This window comes from Pholis gunnellus, assembly GCF_910591455.1.
Source record: "Pholis gunnellus genome assembly, chromosome: 11".
Lineage (NCBI taxonomy): Eukaryota > Metazoa > Chordata > Actinopteri > Perciformes > Pholidae > Pholis > Pholis gunnellus.
In genome coordinates, this window is record NC_136538.1 from 24,582,331 (window position 1) to 24,609,482 (window position 27,152).

At 43.3% G+C, this 27,152-nt stretch overlaps 3 protein-coding genes across 4 annotated transcripts; 2 read left to right on the forward strand and 1 right to left on the reverse strand.

Moving 5' to 3' along the window:
• Window positions 1-6,495: 6,495 nt before the first annotated feature.
• fbxo5 (F-box protein 5) lies at window positions 6,496-10,013 on the reverse strand. The gene is made up of 6 exons (XM_079168711.1): window positions 9,898-10,013; window positions 8,630-9,230; window positions 8,192-8,362; window positions 7,774-7,864; window positions 7,025-7,249; window positions 6,496-6,862 (listed from the first exon to the last, which is right to left on the reverse strand). Exons 2-6 carry the CDS (start codon window positions 9,202-9,204, stop codon window positions 6,602-6,604), a joined length of 1,323 nt encoding a protein of 440 aa, XP_079024837.1. The 5' UTR covers window positions 9,205-9,230; window positions 9,898-10,013; the 3' UTR covers window positions 6,496-6,601.
• A 1,532-nt stretch (window positions 10,014-11,545) lies between these two features.
• On the forward strand, window positions 11,546-15,774 carry mtrf1l (mitochondrial translational release factor 1-like). Its single transcript, XM_079169013.1, has 8 exons — window positions 11,546-12,487; window positions 12,636-12,715; window positions 12,795-12,899; window positions 13,070-13,148; window positions 14,097-14,260; window positions 14,559-14,676; window positions 14,764-14,900; window positions 15,050-15,774. Exons 1-8 carry the CDS (start codon window positions 12,037-12,039, stop codon window positions 15,260-15,262), a joined length of 1,347 nt encoding a protein of 448 aa, XP_079025139.1. The 5' UTR covers window positions 11,546-12,036; the 3' UTR covers window positions 15,263-15,774.
• Window positions 15,775-16,311: 537 nt separating this feature from the next.
• desi2 (desumoylating isopeptidase 2) lies at window positions 16,312-26,297 on the forward strand. Of its 2 annotated transcripts, XM_079168308.1 has the most exons (5): window positions 16,312-16,412; window positions 21,305-21,377; window positions 21,468-21,561; window positions 23,346-23,487; window positions 25,402-26,297. In XM_079168308.1, exons 1-5 carry the CDS (start codon window positions 16,365-16,367, stop codon window positions 25,681-25,683), a joined length of 639 nt encoding a protein of 212 aa, XP_079024434.1. In that variant the 5' UTR covers window positions 16,312-16,364; the 3' UTR covers window positions 25,684-26,297. The 2 variants fall into 2 exon arrangements, with proteins under 2 accessions (XP_079024434.1, XP_079024435.1); XM_079168309.1 differs by lacking the exon at window positions 21,468-21,561 and having other exon boundaries at window positions 23,351-23,487.
• Window positions 26,298-27,152: the final 855 nt, after the last annotated feature.

Sequence of the window (27,152 nt, forward strand, 5' to 3'; positions counted from 1 at the left end):
GGTGATGAAAGAAGTCCAAGTGCAAATGGACGCCCTGTTCTTCACAATTTAAAGGCAAAAAAAATATTTCCTGTCTTTTCTCTCTGATAGTTTTCTGGTTGATGATTTAAAGTTACTTAAACTGAGAAGTTTTGGTCATAAGTTATGGTGTCCTCACACAACGGTTCGTAGGAAAAAATATGATGAATATGAAAAAATCCAGCAGCAATGTTAATCTCCCCTCCTTACATGAATACAGACTTTTCAAAACAAACAATGAGAGCATCCCGACTGAGACGACACAATAGTGATTCAGCACATTATGCAATTCATGAGAGCTTCTCCATCTGTGGCTCTAATGCTTTCTGGTTCGAGGGTTTTTGGATGTGAAGTCACAAACTCATTCATGTTGAGCGAGCTGCTCTCTGGTCACTGTGGGATCTGCTCCACACATGCCGTCCCACCGCTGTGTTGACTGGATGTGTAGTTCTTCTGTTTGTCTTCTGGGGTCGTGTGTTTTCCTGTATCGTGTTTGCTGTTAATGTATTTGTTTTAGTTTTCGAACGTGTTTTTGAATTACCGTCTTTTCTGAAGCTGCAGCACGTTTCTCCTGATAGAAGACGTTTGGGACTGTGGTAGCGTGTTGACCCTCGTTGCCACCGTAGATGGTATCTGGTCATAAACCAAAATTGTAGAGACTTTTCACAAACTAGCTTAAATTTCCACCTCATGGTGGCGCTATTGACTGTAGATAACGCCACGCCATCCTACTGGCATCTGCTGACGTGTTGACCTTGATGCTTAATAGCATGTGTTGTGTTGAAAATGGGCTACAACTGAATTTCATTGTTTATCGCTGTGTTGCATAATGACAATAAATTATCCTTGAATCCTTATAAATTAAACAAACAAAAAACAAACAGCTATTCCATACAATTCATGAGATTTCATAGGGACAGGGTTTCCTCCTCCAAATGACTGAATTCTGGTGTTGAGTTAAAACGTTATTGCTCATTTCCTCTTTAGTGACTCACTTTGTTTACATGTGTCAGAATGGCAGCGGATATTTGACTCATAAATGTCATAAGCAATGTTCTGCAGGGCTGGATCCACATCAGACGATCTTATAATTAGAATCCACGGTGTCCGTCTCTGTGTGTGGACAGACTTCGCTGATTCGGCGTTAGCTCACATCGATTTCACCGTTAGAAGTCAGATGGGTTGATTTCACGTGCGGTGAAACAGAACTAAGAGTTTAAAGCCATGCTACTCCAACACATAGTGCTTTGAGCTAAATGCTAACATGCACACGATGACAATGCTAATATGATGATAGTGTATAGCGTCTTAGTATGCTAACATTTGCTAGTTAGCTTAGACCACAAAGTAGAGCTGAGGCTGATGGTAATGTCAGCAAAGAGGCGACGTAAAGAGGTACGTATTCTTTTTTTTCTGCTCTTTTGTAATTTTCTAAAAGACGAGGGGAAAAAAAATCAATATGTTCCTCGATGTCGCGTCTCTTTTAGCGACATGCTTTGAAGCAAATTACAACCTCAAGTCCCTTGATGCCATGTGAGGCCCAATAAGACATTTTCCCATAGATTTACATCGAGAAAAAGTTTTTTTAAAGGTGAATCAACTTCCCAGTACGAACGCTTGAATAGCTAGGTGGGATTAAAGGAAACGGTAGTGCTTTAATTTGCATTCTCTCTAGTGACCACCAGGGGGAGACTCCTCTGGTTGTATAGAAGTCTATGAGAAAATGACTCTACTTCTCTCTTGATTTATTACCTCAGTAAACATTGTAAACATGAGTTTATGGTCTCAATCTCTAGTTTCTCTCTTGAGGCTTTAAAACATCAGTCCACAAACCAATGGATGACGTCACGACGACTACGTCCACTTCTTATTTACAGTCTGTGGAAAGATCGCAAGAAGTTAGGTATTTTCATCTGAATTCTATACTCGAAAGTCTGACTTTTGTCTGTTCCTCTTAGAGCTCCTCCTAGTGGCCTGGAGAAGTTTTCTGTTTTATGGCTGTTGTAACGTGTTGATCCTCTTTGGCCATCGTAGATATTTGGTCAATAAACTAAAGTTGTAGAGACATTTCACTAACAAGCCCAAACGTGAACCTCATGGTGGTGCTATTATCACAAGCCACTATGGGCTATATATATTTATATATATATATATATATATATATATATATATACATGTGTATATATATATATATATATATATATATATATTTATGTATATATACCACAATGTTTTTCTGATTTAACAAGATAATTATCTCTGTAATTCTGAGAACGTTTTCATGCCCTCCTACACATCTAGCTGTGTGATTTCAAGTAACAGTAAGATATTAGTTACATGGTGTGTGTGTGTGTGTGTGTGTTACGTGTGTGTGTGTTTTTGTCTGTGTTTGTGTGTGTATGTCCGTTTTCCTGGACATTTGTGATTACTGCGTGCTTTGTGGAGAGGCTTCACTCATTAACTCTCATCACTGCGGATCTTAATGGACCAAACAGAGTAAAAATAGACAGAGACAGAGGGCTGAAGCCTTTCAACACCAAGCACCGTGCATGTGTGTGTGTGTGTGTGTGTGTGTGTGTGAGTGCATGTGTGTGTGTGTGTGTGCTAAGCTCTTCGTTCCTACGTTGAAAGACTCAAGTACTTCTGCTGCAGACGCCTGCACAGATACCTACAGATGTTACATGATGTATTCAGGTTCAGGTTCTTATATCCTCAAACATCACGAATGCATCAGACAAACTTGCAACAGGTGTTACCTGAAGCCCCGCCCCCTGGAATCTAGTTATTTCTCCATTAATATTTAGGTTGATATTATGCTTACAGCATGCATGGTGCTAAATAAACATTAGTGTGATCACAAAGTACACTGAGGATGGTGGAAGCTGGATTCGGGGCCCATAACTCCTGTTTCTGCCACGGGGCCCCTGACTGTCGGTCAAACGTGAACCGGGATGTTTGGCCATAAACTGTGAGGGACGTTCACAATAGAAGGTTTGGTTAGCATTAAGTTTCGCTGAAACTTTTGTAATAAAACTCATCTGACTGCTGCTTTCACTGACTGCACCAAATATTCAGTTTTTCACCGTATATATACGGATATATATACAGTATATACATGTCCAAATAATGATCCTAGAACCTGAACAACATCAACATATCACACATGATTTAGAACTAATTCAGAATATCCTAACTGAATATGTTTATATGATCAAATTCAGAATATTGTCACATTCTGAATAATAGTGGAATTTAAACTTTAAACCTTTAAACTGCTCACAAAAGACATTAAAAAAGGGAAAAAAGTCCTTCTATGAATACATGAACACGGAGCAGAATGACGCTGAAAAAGGAGAATGTGCACTTTCCGTCGTCTGACAGCCGAGAGACTGAAAAGCCAGCAGCGCCTCAGCACAGATCTGGTTTAAAGTTTATATTCTCCCATTAGGAGCTAATTCAACTCAGACTGGAAGAACAGGGAGCGGACAATAAGCCACATGTAAACAGAGAAAAGGAAAAGAAAATATACAAATATATATTCAAGACATTAACACAAATCTAAGTGCCATACTTTTTCTGTCTTTTATTATTTTTTTAAGTCAGTTTTCTCTCCTCAGCCTCCGACTTGATTCACTTCCTGCTTCATTTCCCTCCAGTGACGGCTTCGTTTCAGGGCTTTTACAGTTCAACTTTGGTGACATGCGGCCGATTGACATGCGGAAGTCACTGCGCATCAAGATCATCAACCTGAGGAACACACACACACACACACACACACAGAGCTCACACGGTCCGGATGTTGCTCTGTCATACATCAGCCCCGTCCTCTGTCCTCCGGCTGAAATGAGCTATTTATGCCAAATAGAAAGAAGCAGAAAAAAGAGTGAACTTCAGAGGATGAGCAGATTAAACACTAAGAATAGTGACAGCAAAGAAGGTGGTAAAAATGTCAACAAAACACACCAAGTAATGAAATAAAACACTAATTTACAATATTTAATTATAGGTATCAGGATGTCCTGTAAAAGTCTTGTTTATCCACTCTAATGGCTTCTTCAATTAGCAGCGGTCCTGATTGTGTCTCGGTGCAGCAGTCGATCAATAAATCTGCAGAATAAATGATCCTGAAAGGCCACAGCACAGATTCATCAGCAGCTCTGAACAATGTAGTTCCATCATGCCGACATCTTCTTCTCTCCTCTACATCAACACATCTGTGACTCTTCTTCACGCCACCGATATCTGTGAATGTGCTGCAGAGATTTCTAAAGAAATGAGCTAAATGCTAACCAGCTAGCCGCGGCACGTCCTGTCCCGTAGTGCCACTTATTACCTGCAGAGGCGATAGTGAGTCACTGTAGGAGAAAGTGTGTTAAAGCTGCATTCTCTCTAGTGTCCACCAGGGGGCGACTCCTCTGGTTGTATAGAAGTCTATGAGAAAATGACTCTACTTCTCTCTTGATTTATTACCTCAGTAAACATTGTAAACATGAGTTTATGGTCTCAATCTCTAGTTTCAAGTCTTCTTCAATACAGCATGATGTTCATTTAGTAAATGATGGTCCATTTAGAGTCACACAGACCATAAAGCAGGGGATGCTTTAGGGGCGGGGCTACACAGTGATTGACAGGTCTCTACGTCACTCCTCCTCAGTCCAGATATGGTCACTATATATATATATATATACGTGTACATTTGATTGTATGGAGCTGGTAGTAGAGGGGAAATGCTGCCCCCTGTGGTGACCAGGTGTGTTTCACAGTGCACCTTTAAAATAGCGACAAGTGAGACGAGTTAAACATCACACATCTCCTTTTCTTCTTCTGCAGAACCTTTAAGGTAAAAGTGTAACAGAAAGTATAACACATGAGTATTTAAATGTGTTTTCTTTGGGTTTTTTTCTTTATTTGTATTTTCCACGTCACAGGACGTCCGGCTGACCAGAGATGATTTTCGCTGCTCGAGCTGAAACATGAATGAAAGCTGACTGGTGTTTACATGCGTCATCAGAACAACGAGAGAGAGAGAGAGAGAGAGAGAGAGAGAGCGAGAGAGAGAGAGAGAGAGAGAGAGGGAGAGAGAGAGAGAGAGAGAGAGAGAGAGAGAGAGAGCGAGAGAGAGAGAGAGAGAGAGAGAGAGAGAGAGAGAGAGAGAGAGAGAGAGAGAGAGAGAGAGAGAGAGAGAGAGAGAGAGAGAGAGAGAGAGAGAGAGAAATGGGTCATCCTGCAAATGTCAGAGGTAACGATCTAATGTCAGCGATGCTTCTCACAGATTCAGAACTCTCTTAAATACGACGATGGATTCAAACAAACTTCTTCCTTTGAAGGGAAACAGACTCTTGTTCTCTTTTCAGAGGGTTTTGTTTTCAACGGCAGCTTCAGGTCAAGAAAAATGATTTTAAAATGTCAAACTGATAATTGAACGGGCTGATATAGTAATATTACTCATAACAGAGATTTCAACACAACGATTCACTCTTTGTCTCTAATAATGTTCCAGATGTTTAGTTTCTGTATTTAAGTTTTAAAACTGGTAGAACGCAGTGATGTCATAACTTTACTGCAAATGTAATGAAACCCAAACACGTGATAAAAAGTCCTGATTATTATAACATGTTAGTGATCAATTCATTCCTTTCAGGTGTTTGTTTCAACTGACGTCATGATTTTTACTGATAATTTAATAATTTTCTGATCTATTGTTGTTATGGTGAAAACAGTGAAGACACACAATGCTGCCCTCTGCTGGGGAAGTCTTCACATCAGTTTATTCAAATCAGAAAACTAAAGCTGGAGTTATTTATTCTTTATATTATATTCAGTACATATATTTCAATCCACGTTTTCTTAATTTAGTGAAAAGAACCAGAAATAAAGAATTAAAATATATATATATATTAAAAGATATAATGAAACTTCCCCAGTTGATTACAGACATTAAAATTATTATTTTTTGTATAAGAAGTTTTGTGTAATTCTGTTTAAATATGAAATGAGGCATTATGTAATGTAACCTTTGGTGAACTGAGGAGAATTCTACAATTATTTTTAAGTTGAAATGGTTTAATAACATCCAGACGATGAAGAACAATCTGTACTTTGATAATAAGAACTACAACACCTACGAGAATATGTTGGAAGTAAAGCACAGAAATACAGGAAACTCATATCTTCATGTTTTTCTGTTTCTTTTTGGGGGAAATTGTCTCGTTGAAGAATCCCAGAAACACAAGATAAGATTTATGAAACATTTATTTACAGGAAGTACAGTAAATATGAACATTTAAAGACCTCTTGAGATCAACATTTATTTAAAAAAACATTTAAAAAGTCTTAATATATATTTACATCCATTTCATTTTAAAACAGAATAAAAATGATACATATATTTAAAGCGTTCTCAGTGTTCTTTTCTCTCTTTTCTTTTTTCCCGTCGTCGCTCACGGACGACGACACTTTCTGGTTGATTGTCCAGCAGTGATGTAAACAAAGTGCTTCAGCAGAAGCTTCCAGGAGCTTTAAAACCAGAATAAAAACCCTCGGGGGGGGGGGGGGGGGGGGGGGGGGGGGGGCGAGGCTCCGGTCACAGGCGCCGGATGTTCCTCTTGCTGCGAGCGCCGCCCGGTGCGACGGGCGTGGTCTTCAGGGCGGGGGTGTGCGCTCGAGGACGCACCACCCTGCAGGGCGTGGACCCGTGGAAGGCCTCCCGGCAGCGGGTGCAGAAGTCGAAGAGGCAGCCGGCCCGAGTGCACGTGGCCCTCTGGACCTCCGACGAGTGCGTCGCCGGAGAGCCGCAGCGTCTGCAGGAACGCAGAGACTCGTGCTGCTTCAGAGCACTGGCGGCCTGAAAACACAACACGGAGGTTTGTTAAGAGTCAAAGCGCTTCAGAGGAAACAGTCACTTTGAAGTTTTACATTTTAATAAGAAATGTTTCAGGTTCTCCTGAAACAGAGCTGTGTTTACAGACAATAAACTGTGTCATTGCTTCATATTAATGAAACTCACCTGCAGGTATTCAGTGAAGCGAGTACACGGGGGGGACGGTGTGCCGCCCCTCTGACAGACAGGCGTCCGTCGGATGAGCCTGCAGCTCGGGGTGGAGGAGGAAGAGGACGAAGAGGAGGGAGTACCCGAGGAGGCCAGCGTCTGCATGCAGGACAGCACCACCCGGGACACGGAGACGTCTCGAGTCAGTCCACAGCCGCTCTGTCTCAGAGAGCTGCTCGACTCCTAAGAGGACGAGTGAAGAAGGAAACGTCAAGAGCGTGAACACGAGGAGGAGGAAGAAGAGTCACGTGTTCAACAAAGTACGTCTGCACATCGACACGCAGTTCACTTTCATCATCAATGTGCCGACTGGTAGAAAACGTCTTGTTCCTCCTTAAAAACAAAACGCGTTTGGACACAAAGACGTTCTTAGGAATGAAAGAATTCCTCGCCTTGAATTAAAAGCACGAGACAAATCAAGTGAAACCGATTCCACACACGAGGTGTGTTTACGTGGACTAAAGCGTTACCAGGATATTAAATATAGAGTTATGTTGTGTGTCTTTGTCATAAAGTAGAGAGCTCTACGAGCCACGTTGAGATCTAATATTTTACTTTTGACTGTTGGAATCTGTCCGACGTGTTGTTGTCTCAACGAGTCTCGTGTCTCATAATCCACGTGTGACGAGCCAAACGTTCACCACGACGGAAACAAACTAAATGAAGTGTGAGTGTGTGTGTGTTTGTGTGTGTGTGTGCGTGCTCACCCTGAGCGTCTGCTCGGCTCTCCCGCTTCGACTCCGAGCTGCTGAATCGTCACTGATGATCCTCCTCCAGGTCCGGCTCACTTTCTTACAGCTGAGAAACAAACAGTGAACACACGATGAGTAAAGGAAGAGAACGAATCCTTCAACATGTTGTTTATTCATTTATTGTATAGATTGGGTTTAAATCTGAGCCGAGCTCACTGTAGTTACATTAACTCACTAAAGGCTGTCAAAGAGCACTCTGTAAACTGTTTAAAGTTCTTATAATAAACTTTGAAATATCCTTCAGAAGAGCTTTAAAGGTTTCTCTTTAATCTGCGCTCACACAAACGTCCTGTAACCAGACTTTCCTTCTTGAAGACAAACTCAGTTTTATCGTTGACATCAGACTGATAATGGACCCTCTGGTCTAGTCTACCTGATGAGGTCCAGGTCCCCCAGCAGAGACAGGATGTGGGTCAGGATGCTCCTCATGCTTCTGGACAGCAGACATGAAAACACGTCGACGTACTCGCGGCCCATCTGGCCTCCAATCACCCGATCCAGGAGGTGGTTCTCCGCTACCTTTGGGATGATGCTCCAGTCGTACCTGAGACACGGAAACACCAACGTGATTATTAATCATGATAGCGTTGTGCTTATTAAGTACGACTGAAACAAGGATTTAAACATTAATCTCAGGTGTGTCTGAAGCATTCAGGCCTGAACCAGGTGATCTGAGGCTTCAGTGCTTTATAAACCAACGGTAGTGTTTCAGAAATCAAGTTAAAATAGATTGAAAACTAACTCTAAACCAACTCTCCCACAGGCAGAGCGATGCTCTTTGCACAGACACACACTGAGAATGTAGACCCACCTCTTGTTCTTCTGGTAGCTCTTAGCCAGCTCCTCACACACGGCCCTCTGGAAGTTGAGAATGGGCAGGTTCGGGTCTCTGTGGCGGTCGGACGGCGTGGACGACAGCGAGAACGTCGCCGTCCTCCTCTTGTGTCGATCCACGGGAGTGCGAGAGTCCGTCCTCTCTGGACATTTGGAGGGAGAGCTCTTCGGTGACGTGGTCTTGTCTTGACGTGCAGGTTTCCCCTGTTTGTGTTCCTCCTCCTCTTCCTCCCCGTGGTGCTCATCGATCTGACTGTTGTGCAGAGACAGATACCCGCTGTCCTCAAACCGGTCGTCCGCGGTCCTGTCGTGCTCCCTGCCGGTGCTGTTCTCCTTGTTGTGCACCGCTCTGCTGGTGTTGTTGTTGAACAACACTGTGGTGGCGGCTGCAGGGGGACACTGGGCTTTGATGTTGGGGGGCTCCTTCAGTGGGGACGCTTTTAGGTGCAACACCCTGGACTCTGCAGCAGCTGAGCTTTTCTCCACACCGTTAACCATGGCAGCCTCATAACGTGGGCACTTCATGATGATGGCCGTCTGACAGTCAAACATACACACTGTGTGCAGTTTGCAGGTTTCTGGATGAAAAGGAGACAAACAAGCAGCAATAAGTTGAAGTTCAATACGGTTTTAAATGTGCAGCATGGCTTCTCTCATGCAAAAACAGACTTATCCACCGATAAAGGAAGGTAACTAGTCCGTTAACATGATGTATATTAAAGATATATTACTATCAAACTGTTATTATGAACTTTAAACACACTCAGAATCTTTTCTCCCGCATGTTTGTTTTTCAAATAATTTAATTTTGGCGCCACGCAGCTAGATTTGGCGGAAACGTGACGTGAAGATACTCGAGACTTCATGTTTTTAGTCTTTAAATGCAAAGCCTATTATGTCGGTAGAGTGTTCAATAATGATGTCATCTGTTAAAACATGTTAAATGTTAACTAACTTACAGGTGATGTTACCGAGCGGCATTTACGCGCGTGCAGGGAGGAAGTAGCTTGTGACCAAGAAGCTAACTTTATTTATCTCTTACATAACTAACGTCACATACATAAATATACTACACATATATGTTAAATATACTCTGAATACAGCGTAGTACCAGTCGGTATTGTTTAGTTAGTTAACATTTAGCCCGTTGACTGACTAGCTAAACTAGCCAAGATACGCTACGCTGCTAGCTAACTTTGCTACGTTACGTACGTTAACACTATTATATAAAGTGAAGACTCCTACCTTACGTGTGTTACGTTTGTTAATATCGTTATCCAAACGGTAGACTCTTAGCTTCCCTCCTTTTAGCCGCTAAGCTAACTCTGAGCTAACTGTCTCTTCTTCTTCACAGATTAAAATGCTCTGATACTGAAAGCTGAGCTCAGTGCTTCTGTAGCTATTTGAAATCCGTGCGCAAAAAGACGTTAACCAATCACAGCGAAGCGGGCGTTAGTCTCTTTAAACCACCGACCAATGAGGAGCCAGAGATGTCTGCGGGTGATGACGTCAGCGCGCAGGCAACGTGGTCTCACTGGTATTTCCCCTCCGACGGGAAACACGGACGGAAAAACCAGATAAACTGAGTAATTTCTACAGGATTTAAGAGCCTGGAGCCAGTAAAACATCAGCCGAATTTAACATGAGGCCACAACACATTGTGAGCAGTGATATGAGCCGGGTAGTGAACGGTGAACATTCAACAAATCTACTTTATATTTATAAAGCTTAATATTGTTAAGGGAGTTCATGGTTTTCACGTGAAATACACTTAAAAAACAGAAAATAAGTTAATATTTCACCGACACCGTTTCCAGGAGAGCACTCTGTTCTGTTTCATGTTTTTTAAAACGATATGCAGTTGAAGGACTGACCATTCAGAGGACAGTTCACACCCCCACCTGGAATGTGTGAAGCGGCTCTTACATTGAAACCAGACAGTAGTTTGGGGGGTTGCAGGATGCCACAGCTTAGATTGCAAACAGTACTTTCAGTATTTCACTTTATGTTGTGCAATGCAGGCAAAAATGAAGTACAAGGGGGCCACATTCTCACCCAAGTCACAACCAAACTGTAATAAGGTGTTACTTTATATATATATATATATATATATATATATATATATATATATATATATATATATATATATATATATATATATATATATATATATATATATTGATGTCTAATGTACGGCAGAGTGACACAGGGAGATAAGAGAAGTATTTGAGGCCAGAGACAGAGCAGGTTGTGTATGAAGGGGTGAGGAGGGCCTCATGTCTTTACATACCGATGTGCATAATGTTCATTTAGTCCTGATCCCAGCATCAGTCCAATTTACAACAGTCCACACAGTCATTTCAATTATAACCAGGTAAAGCGAGCAGCTTTTCATAATGCTTTTTATGCACCAGTGACAAAAACAAAGACACTTAACACTTTACAAACAGACTTATTTTACTCTTATATTGTTTATTTGTATCCATCATATTCTCTTGTACATTTTTAAAGTGAATTATGTCTTATACTATTGCAGTATGTTTATTGTCATGCCCCAATCACAGAGTCAAATTCCTTTTATGTGCAAAACATACAATAAACTCATTCTGGATGGTGAAGGATTTCCACACAAATACAAATAAGGACATTAAATAGCAGACAAACATAATTTTATAAAATACAAAAATAAACAGTATACATAATAAAACACAGTATAACTTGAGCAGACTAAAAAATAAATATCTACAATATAATTAAAGGCCTGATATCCTGAAGTTAAACATGTGCCAGTCTTTAGCCTGCAGTAATTTTGTCTGCAGAAGAAGACGTCTTACCAACTGCGCATGCGTGTATCATTCAACATGTCTGCGCCCTTCAGCAAGGTGGGAAAGAAGCTAAATCTTTATAATAAGCATTAAGAATCCGTTTTGTGGACAGTTTTCCTTCGTTATCGCCGCACAGATGTTTTCCGGTAACATGATGAATGTAACGGATTGTTCGACTGTTTGTTATTTGATTTAAAGATGATATTAGCGAGTTGTTTACTCTCTCAAATGCTCTTATTCTGGTGTATGGGTTGAAATCAGCCCTTAATAGCAACAGCATCTTATTTTAAATATTCCGAATTAAAGGTTCCGGTTTGGGTTGTGGTTGTCGACTTCTGCAGAAATACCACACACACACATCTGAACCTTTATTTTACAAGTTAACATTTCAAAATAAAGCGCTGTTTTTGTCGTGATACACACCCGCCGAATTCAAGAATGACTTTATTAGATGCAGAATATTTCTCAATATAGCAAATGTAGCGGTACATATTTTAGTTAAACATAAAATCATCATAAGTCCTACCAGGGTCTGTTTGTTCTGCCACACGGTGACTCCATGGCTTCCAGAAGAGCCGCTAACCTTCTTCCAAGAGGACGGGAGTGCGTCTCCAGTCTGTGGGTTCCTCGTTTTAAACAACCACCAAACATCCTCAGACAAACCGTCTCATTTCTTCGCCACTGTCACGATCACTGTGGCGGAGCCACGAGAACCCTTCACACCGGCAGGCCTTTGACGGTGGCCAAGCTACTGTCGGTGGACGAGCTGTTCGCCAAAAGGTCTCTGCAGGAACATCTGAAGAAGGTGCAGACGGAGTACAGCGAGTGTCTGAGAGCGGCCAGCGGCGGCGGTGGTGGTGGTGGTGGTGGTGTGACAGAGCAGCAGCACTGTGAGGACGAGCTGAGGGCCAAGAGGACCAGAGTGTCTCTGCTGGCTCCTCTCATCCAGAGCATCAGAGAGCTGGACACCAAAGAGAGAGAGACGGCTGAGACGGAGACGCTGCTGAGAGGTGAGACACGAACACACACAGATGATGGAGGAGGAGGAGGAGGAGGAGGAGGAGGAGGAGGAGGAGGAGTATAAACTTTCTGACGATAGAGAGATCATATCACTCTACTTCACTGTGCTGTGAGTTGTTTTTATTTCTTTCCCTGAAGATGAAGACCCGGCTCTGAGAGAACTGGCCGAGCTGGAACATGAAGGATGTCTGCAAGATATTCAAGATCTCAGACAGAAGGTACAACTGTAGCTCCTCACTTTCACGGCCTTCAGATGTTCATCGCATTCATGTTGTTTTACCTGCTTCTCCTGATCAGATCCTGGAGCTGCTGCTGCCGGAGGAGGAGGCGGATCTGAGCGACCTGGTCCTGGAGGTGACAGCCGGGGTCGGAGGTCAGGAGGCCATGCTGTTCACTGATGAGGTGTGAACGTACTTCACCATCACATTCACTACTTTTCAACAGTTTCTGTTTTTAAAAGTCGCCTCTTATAATAAATAATAATAATGAAAAAGGATACAAAGAGGGATTTGAAGAAGAGGAGCGATGAAGCACCGTCTGTGTATTTACCACTCGTCTGGTCTCCCCTGAAGGTGTTCGACATGTACCAGCGCTACGCTCAGCACCACGGCTGGTCCTTCGACGTTCTGGAGCACATGACCAGCGAAATAGGTCAGAGGTCACGCACACTCCTGTTTGTAGCCGGGTTAAAGGGTTAAAGGGTTAAAGGGTTAAAGGTCGTTATCGGAGCGGTGGATGTCTGAAAACCTTCAGAAAAAGAGTGTTTCTTTTCAGGAATGTTTCAGGTTTATAACACCACAAATATATGAATATTGTAACACTTACATCAGTGTTACAGTTAGACTTAACATACATTTATTTAGATGAAACACTTTGTTATTGCTTCTAGCATTTAGGGGGACTTATTGGCAGAGATGGACTAAATTATGAATACATATGTTTTTCATTTGTGTATAATCACCCAGAACTGAGAATCGTTGTGTTTTCGTTAGCTTAGAATGAGCCCTTCATGTGTCTACAATAGCCCAGAAGGGACAAACCAAACACTGGCTCTAGAGAGAGACTTTCACGTTGTTACCAGCGTATGAAAAATCAAAGCCAAACCTTCATGTGTTAAAGCTGCATTCTCTCTAGTGTCCACCAGGGGGCGACTCCTCTGGTTGTATAGAAGTCTATGAGAAAATGACTCTACTTCTCTTTTGATTTATTACCTCAGTAAACATTGTAAACATGAGTTTATGGTCTCAATCTCTAGTTTCAAGTCTTCTTCAATACAGCATGATGTTCATTTAGTAAATGATGGTCCATTTAGAGTCAAACAGACCATAAAGCAGGGGATGCTTTAGGGGCGGGGCTACACAGTGATTGACAGGTCTCTACCAGAGACGTGTACGGCGTCTCTACGTCACTCCTCCTCAGTCCAGATATGGTCACTTCCTGTTCACTGGTTGCAAAAAAAACAAGATGGCGACGGCCAAAAAAAGACAAACTCGAGGCTTCAAAACGTCCAGAAACCGATGAGACGTCACGATGACTACGTCGATTTCTTATTTACAGTCTATGATAGTTATGTTACTTAAAGGCCTGTGTGTGTGTCAGGTGGACTACGTAACGCCTCGGCCAGCGTCAGCGGCCCTCAGAGCTACAAGAGGATGAAGTTTGAGGCCGGAGTCCATCGGGTTCAGAGGGTTCCCAGGACCGAGAAACAGGGCAGGATGCACACCAGCACCATGACGGTGGCTGTGCTGCCCCAACCCACGGAGGTGAGTCATCGCACGACAAAACTAACACTTCTTTATTGTTATCTGACCTTTATTGAAAGGTCCTGCACTCTCGACCTGCTCATGCAGCATTTTGATACCCAAAGATATAAAAACAAGTTCTATATGTGTGGCAGTGTTTGCTTAATCTGTGTTTTATGAAAATCGTGGAAACGAGCGGTTAAATCTGAAAGAAGGTCTTTTATGTTGTCTCATTGTAGCTCTTTCAGCGTTCCTCCTTTGAACACCGATGTCTGTATCGGAGCAGGTTTGTTCACTGAGATGTTCGTGTTCCTCTCAGATCTCTTTCACCATAAACTCCAAAGACCTGAGGATAGAAACCAAGAGGGCGAGCGGAGCTGGAGGTCAACATGTCAACACCACAGACAGCGCGGTCAGGATCGTCCATCTGCCGACAGGTCCGTCTTTCTCCCGAGAGTGGAAGTGAGTTCAGCTGCCCTCATAAGAATAGTGCTTTAATACTTGTGTGTGTGTGTGTTTGGTAGGCGTGGTGGCAGAGTGCCAACAGGAACGCTCGCAGATAAAGAACAAAGAGAAGGCCATGAAGGCTCTGAGAGCAAAACTGTACGGCAAGAAGCTGGAGGAGGAGACGAGCCGGCGCTACAACCAGCGTAAAGTACAGGTGGAGACATTTAATATGATGAAAGTACAGGTGGAGACATTTAATATGACGTAAAGTACAGGTGGAGACATTTAATATGACGTAAAGTACAGGTGGAGACATTTAACTCAACACCCTTCCTCCTCCTCCTCCTCCTCCTCCTCCTCCAGATTGGCACCAAAGGCCGCTCAGAGAAGATCAGAACCTATAACTTCTCTCAGGACCGCGTGACGGACCACCGGATCGGCATGACGGTTCACGACATCAGGAGCTTCCTGTTGGGGGAGGAGCTGCTGGACCAGATGAACTCCTCTCTGCAGGAGGTCTCCAACCAGGAGACGCTGGAGGAGCTGCTGGGAGAAAACCAGCAGGACGGCTCGTGAGTCTGGAAGAGAAGACCTCCTGTTCAACTCTGTGATATCAGGAATTTACTGAAGAGAAGGACCACGAGGGATTAAAAGAGGACCACGTCTGAGTTCTTCTGGCAGAAACATAGACCCTGTAGTTCATACGCACGTTAATAAATCATCTGAAAGTGAGTTCAGGTTTGTGTTCTGGAGGTAAAATCATCTACAAAGACACCAGACTCCATTCACAAAAACAGTGATTTTACCTCTCGGGCCATGTAGTTGCTGTTCTACTCAGAGACTCATTTATACGACATTTATTAATACAAACATGGAGGAAATAGATTTGTTTATGTCTGTTGACAGTATTTTCTGATTTATGGAGTGAAACAAAGAGAAACCATGAATGTAAAAACCTTTGACTCTAACATGTGAACAACATGAAGCAAGAACTTTGAACCAGACTTTAACTAATGTTCACATTTATCTTCTGAAAATGTATGAAAACGAGCTCATATTTAATAAGACCTGTTTCATTAAAAACTACATCACCCATAATGCTTAGCGCAGCCCCAGGTTTGATTAATCGAGTGCGGATCCGTCGCCCCCCCCCCCCCCCCCCCCCTCCCCTCCCCTCCCCTCCCCTCCCCGCCCACTCTCACCGTCCGGAGTCGACTCGCGCATCCTGCCCGCGAGCTCGAGCGCGACCGTTAGCTAGCTGATACCGAGGAGAGTAGCATGTCGGGAATTATATTTTAATACATCCGCTTTAAGGCGTTTTTTGTGCTTAATCACTCGTTCGGGGAGATGAATTTACGATTTCTCTCCGTGTGAACTCGCCTCCTAGAAGACGTCTTGGTCGCTTTTTTTCCCACCTCGACCTCGGGAGCCGATCGGGTTTTTTTAGCAGGTCGGTTGGTTTTTAACGGAGACGAGAGGCAGATGTTTGACGGTTAAAACCCCCCAAACCCCCCCCACACACCGGGCTGTGACAGTGAACCATCAAGCTGATCAGAAGGAGGGAGGAGGGAGGAGGGAGGGCTATTTTTGGGGGAGAGCGAGAGTTTATCTCTCGCTCCGGAGGAAGGAGGGAGGAAGGAAGGAGGGAGGGAGGACGTAAAGGGGAGAACACATCCTGATGCCCGTGATGGCAAACGAGCCGATCATCCTGAACGTCTACGATATGGTGAGATGGTTGTTTCCTTCACTTCTTTGCGACTTTATATCCGGTTTCATGTGTACATGTTTCCACGCGTGACGCCAAAAACTCCATCATTTAAACCGCATGATTATTTAAAGAGGAATATGTTTTAAAATAATATAATTTCACCTTGTTTTCTTTCTCAAGTCTTCTGTCACAGTCCACGCTGTGAGAGCCGTGTAGACTCAACTGCAAATGAGTTCTCTAATTTCTAAGACTTTTCACTTTTTTTTAATGTTTAAAACAGTTTAAGTGGAGTTTCGTTGGTGTGTTCAGTGCAACACACTCCATACAGCACCAGAAGACACAGTGGTATCTAATCTCTAGGTTTTAAACTTTAACTTTAAATCACATCGCTGGTTCACGCTGGTAACAGCTGACCACACTGGTTCCTCCATACTCCGGATCGGTTGTTGGACTTTTTAATTTGAAAGCTGCCCACATGGTGAGCTTTATGCACACAGGAAACACACACGAGGGGAAACTCCGAAACCCAAACTGGCCTTCTAAACACCACAAGGGGATGCGAAAGTAGAAGGGACGGTTTCACCAGGGATGGAAATGTGTCTCTATGTCTCTATGGAGTGAATGAGTGAATGAGTGAGTGAGTGAGTGAGTGAGTGATCCGTTGGTGACTCATTGATTGATATGGATCCTCTGTGGTGGACAGATGGCACCATAACGAGGTCCAGAAGATGCCAGAGAGATGAGATATTTTAAAGTTTTTAATTCCTTTACTCGGAGCGGAGTTCTTCTTTCCGATCAGATTTATTGCTGTCGTGCTCCTTTTTTCTGCTGACGGTCAATAAGCCTCCACAGACCTGAGGTCAGAGGGCGGTGTGCATTATATCTATTAGCGCCATCCTTCCTCATACCTAGATTCACGCTCTCCTCTCCTTTCCTGTCATCCCCTTGTCTCCTCTCTCACCTCCTCTTTCCTCCCTCGTGCATTGGTTTTCTTCATCGGTGAAGACTGAAGAGCTTCTTTTATTTCTATCATATCCGTCCATGTGAGCGGCTGCAGAGGTCTTCTTCACACACTTTCTTTACTAAAGCTACGTATCTAACACACACACACACACACACACACACACACACGCACACACGTAATTAAAATGTTCACTTACGGACACTTTGTTGCTTCACTTGTTATCGTTGTCGAGGTTTCTTTAGTTTTGACTCGTTCATGGTGTGAACAGTGTGTGCTCGCTCACTGACGGACTGGTAGACCTGCTGTTTCTGAATCAATTCCAGTGAGTTATGCTAAGCTAAGCTAACCAGCTCCTGGCTTCATATTTAGACTACAGACCTTTAAAAACAAAGTCTGTATTTTCTGTTTACGTTCTTTTTTTAATTCAGTCGTCTGATAATCTACGTGCACAGAAACTGAACACACTTTAATCGATTAATTGATTAGTTGTTAACTACCTAAAGTAATCGCCAACTATTTTGATAATCAATTCATAATTGTATCGTTTTTAGAGGAAAAAGGGAAATTTCTCTGAATCCAGATTCTTAAATGTGAATATTTTCTGGTTTCTTTCCTCTGTGGACCAAAAAAAACATTTTGAGGACGTTCTACCCATTTATCAACATTTTCTGATATTTTCTAACAGCTAATCGATTAATGGAGAATATAATAATATGATCGTAAAGATAAGCAACAATTGAAATAGTCGTTAGTTAGCAAGAAGCTACTGTTTAGCTAGAGAACAATCGCTACCGTCTAATCTTTACTACATCCAGCCCAGATTCAACAGTCTCTGTTTTCTTTACTTTGTGACGAAGTGGTTCAGCTTATCAGACGCCATGTTGGACGATGACGTTAGTGTGTACTACGTTGTGTGTACTACGTTGTGTGTACTACGTCGTGTGTACTACGTCGTGTGTACTACGTCAGTACAGTCTGAAATTATTCTGTTTATTATCTTTAGAGAAAAGAAACTGAATCCTCACAGGCTGGAACTAGAATGTTGGGTAGGGTTTAAAAAAAACATCAATTATATGAAAACTGTTGCTGAATAATGGACGAATTGTTCCACTATAAACGGTAGAGTTAGCACAGTGCTACATGCTACGAGGTGATGTGCATTATGATACCACAGCGGGGTGTTTTTTTCAGGATGAGGCTGAACTTCAGTGTTTGTGAGACACGAAACATCCACCGCAGATTAAGAAATAGTCAAGAAAATGTAATCTGTTAGTTCCGTGTACAGGAACGCGTTTATATCGGGATGAAAACGATGCCGACAGAAAGTCAATGAGGATCCTTATTGGTGGTGGAGACGTGAACTAAATGCATCCACGAGACGAAGCATCAGTCGGAGGAAGTGATGTCGTTTGTAACGTCCAAAAAGACGACTATTGGTGGACGGGAGGGGACGTGTCATGTGACTTTCAGGAATGTATATCTGAAGCAACATCAGAGCCGTCCCGCTCCCGTCTCTGCTAAGTGGATTTCCTGTCCAGCTCTGAGTGCTTTAGCAGACTGGTGTGTGTGTGTGTGTGTGTGTGTGTGTGTGTGTGTGTGTGTGTGTGTGTGTGTGTGTGTGTGTGTGTGTGTGTGTGTGTGTGTGTGTGTGTGTGTGTGTGTGTGTGTGTGTGTGTGTGTGTGTGTGTGTGTGTGTGTGTGTGTGTGTGTGTGTGTGTGTGTGTGTCAGGGTATTAGGTTTAACAGCATCAGTCATGATTCCAGCTCTGCTTTTGTTTCACAAGTTACCGGGTGTCATGAACACAGCTCTCTCTCTCTCTCTCTGTCTCTCTCTCTCTCTCTCTCTCTCTCTCTCTCTCTGTCTTCAGTTCATTCTTTAACTCGTAAATGTCCGCGCTCGTCAGCACTCTGTGGCAGCTTTTAACCAGCTTTAATCTCACGAGGGTTCAGATAATAGTCTTACTAAACTGGCAGATTAGCTTCCTTAAACATTTCCACACACGGACGTGTTGGAGCAGCTGACTCTCAGAGTCGGTGTGACTTTAAAGCTCCTCTTCAATCATCGCTGGTGCTCGTTTGGGTCGTCTCTCGTGGCCTCTGGGTTTCTTCTGCAGCTTAAAGATGCTGATGTGGATTCGTAGTCTTCAGTTTTACTGGACAGGATCCGGATCCCTTAGTAGAGAAGCCGCGGACGGAGACGATAAAGCAGAGAGGAAAATAACTTTTAAGCTCCAGAGTTTCTGTTACTGTGCTCAGAGGAACAACCTCCACACTGAGAGTGTGAGTAGAGGAGCAACGGATCGGAGTCACGGATCGGAGTCACGGATCGGTTCTGCAAGAATATCTGAAAACCTACCCAACGTCCATTACTGAGCTCCAGCTCTAGTATCAGTTATCCGACGATCATCTTTGGTTTGTTTCAGTCCAGTTTGTACACGTTCTTAGTTTTACCATCAGGTCTTTTCTGTTCTCTTTAGATTCACACGTTCAGAGCGACGTAATCCATCTCAGTCCATCCCTTCACTGAACTCACCATGTTAATCTGAGCCGTCTCTCCAGTCCGTGTGGTGGCAGCATCACCTCACTAACTTGTGAGGAAGCACGAGAACAGTTTCTCTATTGTTATAGATTGTCCTGGTTATCAGGCTGCGTCGTCTCTGAACATCAAGGAATCGATTAAGTTAAATGAATTGCTGATTATTTTCACATTTCTCTTAAGTTCTGTAGCGTTAAACTCTATCTGGCGGGGCTGCAGCTATCGATTATTTATATTGTCTATCATATTTTAATGATAGCGTGTCAGACGTCGGGTGTCTCTCGCTTCGTGATTATCCGTCACACGGAGCTCTCGTTGTGATTAAACATCTATTTTCTCACTCAAAACGAGCTCTGCCTAGCAACAGCCTGGCCAATCACGTCGCAGCGGCACGTTGTCAGACAGACGCTGAAAAGATGGAGACGTCACTGCTGCAGTTATTGATTTCTATATTTTTATTTTTGGTGTGTGTGTGTGTGTGTGTGTGTGTGCCCTGAATGTGTCTTTTATTGATCTCATTGCCTCCTCAGATACCAGGAAGTTGTTTCCAACTAAAGGTGACATCATACATGTCAGATTCATTCATATGTTGATAGACAAACATTTTAACTTTTATCTATTTTCTGGTCGAAACAATCGATTAGTCGATCAACAGAAAATTAACCCTTGAGCCTCCTTTTAAAAACAGTTGCCATAAAATGATATATTAATATTATTGTCCGCTCAACCTTTTATCAGGTCTTGAACATAACGACCAAATATTAATTTTTTGTTTACATACCACTGTTTTATTTTAGAACATGGAATAATGCTCTCTTTACTAAAAGCCAGTAAACGGATGTTGATGCACTAAATCAAGTGGACACCAGGAGGACAACATGCATCAGCCCCAAAGGTCTGATCAAATATAATGCGTGAGTTTATGCTGTAATAGAGAGCTGCAGGAATGAGGCCACAAACCCAGACATGACTCAGCATTTGTTCACTTCCTGTTCCCTCGTCTAGGAGTCGAAGTGTCTTCTGAAGGGTCTTTAGGTTTAGACGTATGAAATAAAGTCTGAAGAGACGTTTAGTTCTCTGATATGAAGAGCGTAAAAGAGACGACTAGACGTCCTGACTAGAAACCTCGTCCTCCTTTATCTTAGTGGAGGAGACGTGAAGTTATGTGACTTCTCGTCTCCTTCTCCTTGTCCTGTCTCGTCTCCTTCTCCTTGTCCTGTCTCCTTGTTAGTGACATAGTTTGTTCACTACTTTCCAGGTTGCTGGACACTATGAATAGTGTCAATATTTAGATTCATTGAAAGATCTGAATCCCTTGAAGCACAATGTACTTTTGGAGTTTTCTCTTAACTTTATGTATTTAAATACAAAAACAAAGCGCTTTAATTCAGTGTGTGTTTCTGTCTACAGTACTGGATCAATGAGTTCACCAGCACTCTGGGCATCGGAGTCTTTCACTCAGGGATCGAGATCTATGGAAGAGGTAAGAAACCTGTGACACACACTCACACACACACACACTATCAGCTTAAATATGTTACGCTAAACCTTTTTTTATTGTTGTGTGTTGTAGAGTTTGCCTACGGCGGACACCCGTACCCGTTCTCAGGGATCTTTGAGATCACACCCGGCGACGCCACCGAACTCGGCGAGACATTTAAGTTCAAGTAAGTGTGAGATGTTTGGTTGTTGGAATGAATCTCAGTGTCTGTTTTACCAACAACGTCTTCCAGAGTACTGAGCTCAACAGTCTGAGACTTCAGGACAGGAAGGACACATAACTGCTTAACTTAAAATCTACAGCAGAAGGTTCTACAGAGCGTGTGAAGGTGTTCTCAGGTTACCTGCTGCATGAATAATAATGAGCGATCTACTCAGCCGGTCATGGACTACTGTGACTGTGCAGCTTGACTATTAATGATCATGTTTTAAACCTGCTAAATAAAGCCAATAGACTCCTTTCTCATTGCCAGGTGTCAAACAGTGAACATGTTAATGTGGTTACTTCTGTTTTAGATCAGAGTTAAAATGACTGTTGTCTGACTGGAGTCTGGTTTATTTGAGGAGAACATCTAAATTGGATGTTTTGCACGTTTATAAAGTATAATAATTGTCCGAAACCCTTGTTGATTTTAAATATTATACATTCACTTCAATGTCTAACATAACATCGAGCTGGAAAAAGAACTAAAATGATCGCGTCCACCCGGGTGTCGTGTTACCAGTTACTCTGTTCATCATTGTACTGGACTGCAGCATATCGTTTAAAGTAAACCCAGCGGTATGTATCCAGATTTCAGAAAGTCAAAGGCGTTGAGGTGAACTGGGGACATTAGAGGGCTTGTGTGATATTTCTGCTGTCATTTTTATTTTCTACGGTTCAGGTCTGTTGTGTTGGTCAGTTTCAATAGTTTTTTTTAAATCAGCCCAGGCTCTCTGTCAGTTGATCTGCCCTGTGGCTGCACACACACACACACACACACACACACACACACACACACACACACACACACACACACACACACACACACACACACACTTTGTCTCCTTGCAGGCCACTAGACAGACCACAAGCATGGATCGTCTGGAACAAATGTCTCTACGTCACCCACTGTGGTGTCTCTTTGCCAAAAGCTCTGTAGGTCCACCACTTGAATGATGCCCAGTCTCTTTTTCTGTTAGTCCAATACTTACTTAGCTTGCAAAACGAATAGAGTTGTTCCGATATTGACACCAGTATCAGAAGTTCCTCTGCAGGTCTGTGCACTGATCTGTTATCATGTTAGCATATCATTTATCAGCGCATACAAGGGATGTCCCAAAAAACAATACTACCGTACCAAGTCGATGGTTAAAAAAAAATCTGAAAATTTGAAAGTACTTGTTTGTTGTTACAGTACAGCAGGTACCGTACTGGGGCTAATGGCATCCCGTCATCCCGGCAACAACAGAACACTCCCCCGGCAATGCTACATTGTGCACAACAAATGTGTGTTGAAATAAAGAGAGAGCTAGTTATCCGTTAGCAGCCGGTGGGTAGCACAAATTAACAGATGTTGCACTGTGTTAAACCATGATGAGCTTTATTCAGTAAAGATGAGTACAAACCGTAATAAAGGAGTGTATGATGAAGTACATGGGATTATTGTTTTGTGTTTTTTAAGAGCTGCACGTGCTCGGTACCGATCGGACATGGTGCTAGCGGAGCGTGTCGCGTTAGCCAGAGCTAGCAAAAAAAGTGTCATAAATTTGGCGGTATATTTTACGCTAGAAAATCTATCAAGCTAGATGATAAAAAGACAGTTCTATAGCATTTATTCTCAGTTTTACAAAGAGCCATGAAACAACCATATCACATCCGTACAGGGTTAGTAGTGTACAGATGTTAATGTGTATATTTTAATATCGATTAACGCCTTCCTCCCCTCGCTTTCCTCCCTCGTCTCTGTAGAGAAGCCATCGTCTTGGGTAGCACCGACTTCACAGAGGAAGATGTGGAGCGGATCGTGGAGGAGATGGGGAAGGAGTACAAAGGCAACGCCTACCACCTCATGCACAAGAACTGCAATCACTTCTCCTCGGCACTGTCGGAGGTAGGCACACACACAATGTCCTATTTGGACAAACACACACTACTCACACTGCAGCATTTTAGCTGTTTAACTGAACTTACCTGACAGGAAAAGACTGATTTATTTTATCATTATTTGCATTTATATAACTGCAAGCTAAAGACAGAAAGTTTAAAAAATCGTCGGGCCAGAATCTAACCCAACGGCGCCCCCTAGGGAAAGGTCCCCTCTCCAAAAGAACTCGACTTTTCAGCTGATAATTTGAGCTTTTCCTTTTGTGTTGTTTAAAGAAGCTGAGGTGCCACCTAGTGCTGAAACGCAACATTCATTTGTCTTTTAAGTAGAGCAGAAAGAGTGGTCCTCACTCCCCGTGTGCATGTCTCTGGACCTCACCTTGGTGCATTGACAGGAGTGTGTTTGTTTACGTTTAATCAGCTTATCCTGGTGTGACTAATGAGCAGGGAGTCTTACAGTTAGCATCGAGCACTGAGATGGGGATTAAGACACTGATACAAGCCCAGACATGCAGCACCAGCTGGCAAACACACACACACACACACACACACACACACACACACACACACACACACACACACACACACACACACACACACACACACACACACACACACACACACACACACACACACACAAAACATATGCTGTTACACAGATGTAAAGACGCAGAGTTAAATATTCAGACATTCACACATCCGTGGACACAAATAGATGCATCACATGGATAAGATGACACATTAAATGAAACCTAGACAGAATATGAAGTAAACACTCAGCTGATACTCTGCTGCCCTCAGGATTGATTCTCATGTTGACGGTGACCTCATTGTTGATTGGACACGAGGCTGGTTGTTGCAGCTTCGGGAGATCGAGCGTAAAGATTAATTCTCCAGAGAGAGTCGACTCTTCGGCTCCGTGTCTCGTTGCGTGTTCAGATTATCTGTCGTTCACTAATCAACCTCACATCACTTTGTGTTGGGCAAAGACACCAAACCCCAAATTGCCTCGAAGTTCACCTCCAAAATCACCTCTGAAGGTGTCAAATGTGACAGAAAGTTCCCACTAAACGACTTCAAAGAGGTTCAACCCACAGGACTCTGACTGGACCGGCAACTAGGAAGAGTCACAACAACATCTTTAACCAGGAGGAGTCCTCTGGTCTCCAAGAAGAAACATTAGAGAAGAAGACGTTTAGTGAGGATGTAGGCTGTGTGATCTCCTCGTGCATCTTTAAAAGAAGCACAATTCAACCCTTTTAACTGGGAAACGCTGAGTTCACTGGCTGCTCTAATGCTGCAGAGATGAGTGACGATGATGATTAACTCTTCGTCTGTTAAAAGGAACGAACGTTGGTGAGGTTTATGATGTCAGTGCCGCCTTAATTTGAGTCTGGTTCCCCTCAGGTCTTTGAGTTTCTGGAGCATCTTTAAAGACAAAGATCGGCAGATTGGTCCTCTATATTTCATGAATGAAACAAACAAACAAATGAAAAACATCTGTTGAAAATCTGAGTTTTTAGTGACAAGATTATTCAGTGAAAGAGGAGTGAATACATTCATTTATAGAACAACAATTTAGCTAAAAACTTAGAAGACTACGCCACTAAAATACAACATTTAAATATCTTAACACTTGATCCACATGGAGGATTATTGTTCATCCATGTCTCTCAACATAAAAAGAAAAAAGGCTCCACATGTTATAAATATTAAACTATTCACATGTTTCAGCCTCTCGTCTCTCCTCCTCCTCCTCTTCTCTCTCCTCTCCTCCTGACGGAAGCGTTCGTGACACATGATGTGTTCAAGGACCCTCGTAAACCTGACCAACGGTGTAGTTGTATAATCCCGCTGTGTGGGGGGTTTTCGGGGCTTGTGATTGCTGTTCTAAGAGCTCCTGTTCTTTCTGCCTCCTCAGATCCTGTGCGGCCGTGAGATCCCCCGCTGGGTGAACCGTCTGGCCTACTTCAGCTCCTGCGTGCCGTTCCTCCAGAGCTGCCTGCCCAAAGAGTGGCTGACCCCGGCCGCCTTACAGTCCAGCGTCAGCCAGGAGCTCCACGGAGGAGGAGGAGGAGAGCTGGAGGAGGCCGAGGACGCGGCGGCCTCGGCCTCCCTGGCGTCCATGTCGCCCTGCTCCCCGTCTTCCTCCTCCAGCCCGTCCTCTTTGCCTCGTCATTCCCGCCACCAGCCCCGACGGTAGACCCGCTAGATCCAGATCCGCGTCCGTCTGGAACATCCAGACCGCCTCCCTTCAAAGTCCCGTCTCATTATTTCAGTCTGGAAGTGTGTCACGTTTCACCAGCCACGCCCAGATGTTTCCAGCGGTTAGTCGCTGGATGGTGCTACTCCCCCAGTCCGCTGCAGTGGAAACCAGTGAGAGTCATCCGAAAAACCACCAACAAGCACTTTGTGGAGAAGACGGAAAGCACAGATTTATGATCTCCGACGTCTCACTGGTTCTTTTCTCGTGATCTACGGATCGTTGGACCTCTTCGGTCTGTTGGACGCAGCGAGTAAACGCAGCTAATGCACAACGCGCCGCTCAGAGCCCTCGTTGCTGCTGAAGGGCTCCTTTTCATCGTGGAACGTTTAAACGCTCCACTCGGACACGTTCCAGCGTTAAACTTTCACTTGGTCTGCGGCCGGTAGACGTTGGAGCTGCAGCCGTGTGGCCAACGCGTCGTCAATAAGCAGCAGGTGGAGTTTGAATCTCTGCGTCTTCGTGCGTTCCGGACCTCAGACTTTTAATGGGAAAGACTCGCTTCTCCTCAAACTCCACACTGACATCAATCCGTCATGATAACCTGGTTATTCATTCACCAATAACGTTTGAATTAGAGAAGCCTTTTTGTTACCAGAAGTCAAAGAGATCTTATTCGTCAGTAGCAAAACCGCCACGGTGCCTTTGAGCAAAAGGTACTAGAACCCCACAAGTGTCCCAGTGGCCACCAGGAGGACGGCGGCGGTCGTACCGGTGAGCTCACGTTGCTCCTCATGAAGTCCGGTCTGAACAGACACTCTGCTGGTCATTTTGGAGCTTTCTGGCTTTTATTTAATGTCAGAAAATCTTCTTCTTCTTTCTCCCAAACGACGAGCATTTGAGGAAAACGGTTTTGAATCCGTTGACGTATATTTCTGTGATGCGTTCGACTGTTTTCATTTACGTTTGATGAACTCAGGACTCCTAAAAGTCTTTTGTACGATAATCCTGTTTTTTAAAGTTTGTTCCTTTTTCTGACGCAGTCGCCAGAAACAGTTTTATACTAACGAAGAAAAGAAAAAGAGCTTTTGTTTACAACCCGTGTGTGTGTGTGTGTGTGTGTGTGTGTGTGTGTGTGTGCACTTGTATAACAAATGTTTCGTATGAACAAGCTGCCGAATGTCCCGACGTCAGAGACACCGAGTCAACGTCTTTGAGCTTAATTTAGGATTTGAACTGCTAAACGATTATTTTCAGGACTTTGTTTTATAACGAGACAGAAATGGTGTTAAAGCAAAGACGACGTTCCTCTTGAGACCAGGACGGTTGTGATTTGGACTGAAAGGTTTATTATTAATATTAATATTAACATCTTTTTCTCAGAGAAAAGTAAACTTTATTTGTATCACTGCTGGTGTGTCGGCGCCCTCTGCTGGCTGTCTCCTGTACTGAGGTTCTCCTGAAGTTTC

Coding starts and splice junctions, on each gene's coding strand:
- fbxo5 (XM_079168711.1), bottom strand. CDS start 9,204: ATGTTTGACTGTCAGACGGCCATCATCATGAAGTGCCCACGTTATGAG. Junction 8,363..8,629: donor AGCTACCAGAAGAACAAGAG/GTGGGTCTACAT, acceptor TCCGTGTCTCAG/GTACGACTGGAGCATCATCC. Junction 7,250..7,773: donor GAGCCGAGCAGACGCTCAGG/GTGAGCACGCAC, acceptor TCGTCCTCTTAG/GAGTCGAGCAGCTCTCTGAG.
- mtrf1l (XM_079169013.1), top strand. CDS start 12,037: ATGGCTTCCAGAAGAGCCGCTAACCTTCTTCCAAGAGGACGGGAGTGC. Junction 12,900..13,069: donor CCATGCTGTTCACTGATGAG/GTGTGAACGTAC, acceptor TCTCCCCTGAAG/GTGTTCGACATGTACCAGCG. Junction 14,901..15,049: donor ACAACCAGCGTAAAGTACAG/GTGGAGACATTT, acceptor CTCCTCCTCCAG/ATTGGCACCAAAGGCCGCTC.
- desi2 (XM_079168308.1), top strand. CDS start 16,365: ATGCCCGTGATGGCAAACGAGCCGATCATCCTGAACGTCTACGATATG. Junction 16,413..21,304: donor TCCTGAACGTCTACGATATG/GTGAGATGGTTG, acceptor TTCTGTCTACAG/TACTGGATCAATGAGTTCAC. Junction 21,378..21,467: donor GATCGAGATCTATGGAAGAG/GTAAGAAACCTG, acceptor TGTGTGTTGTAG/AGTTTGCCTACGGCGGACAC.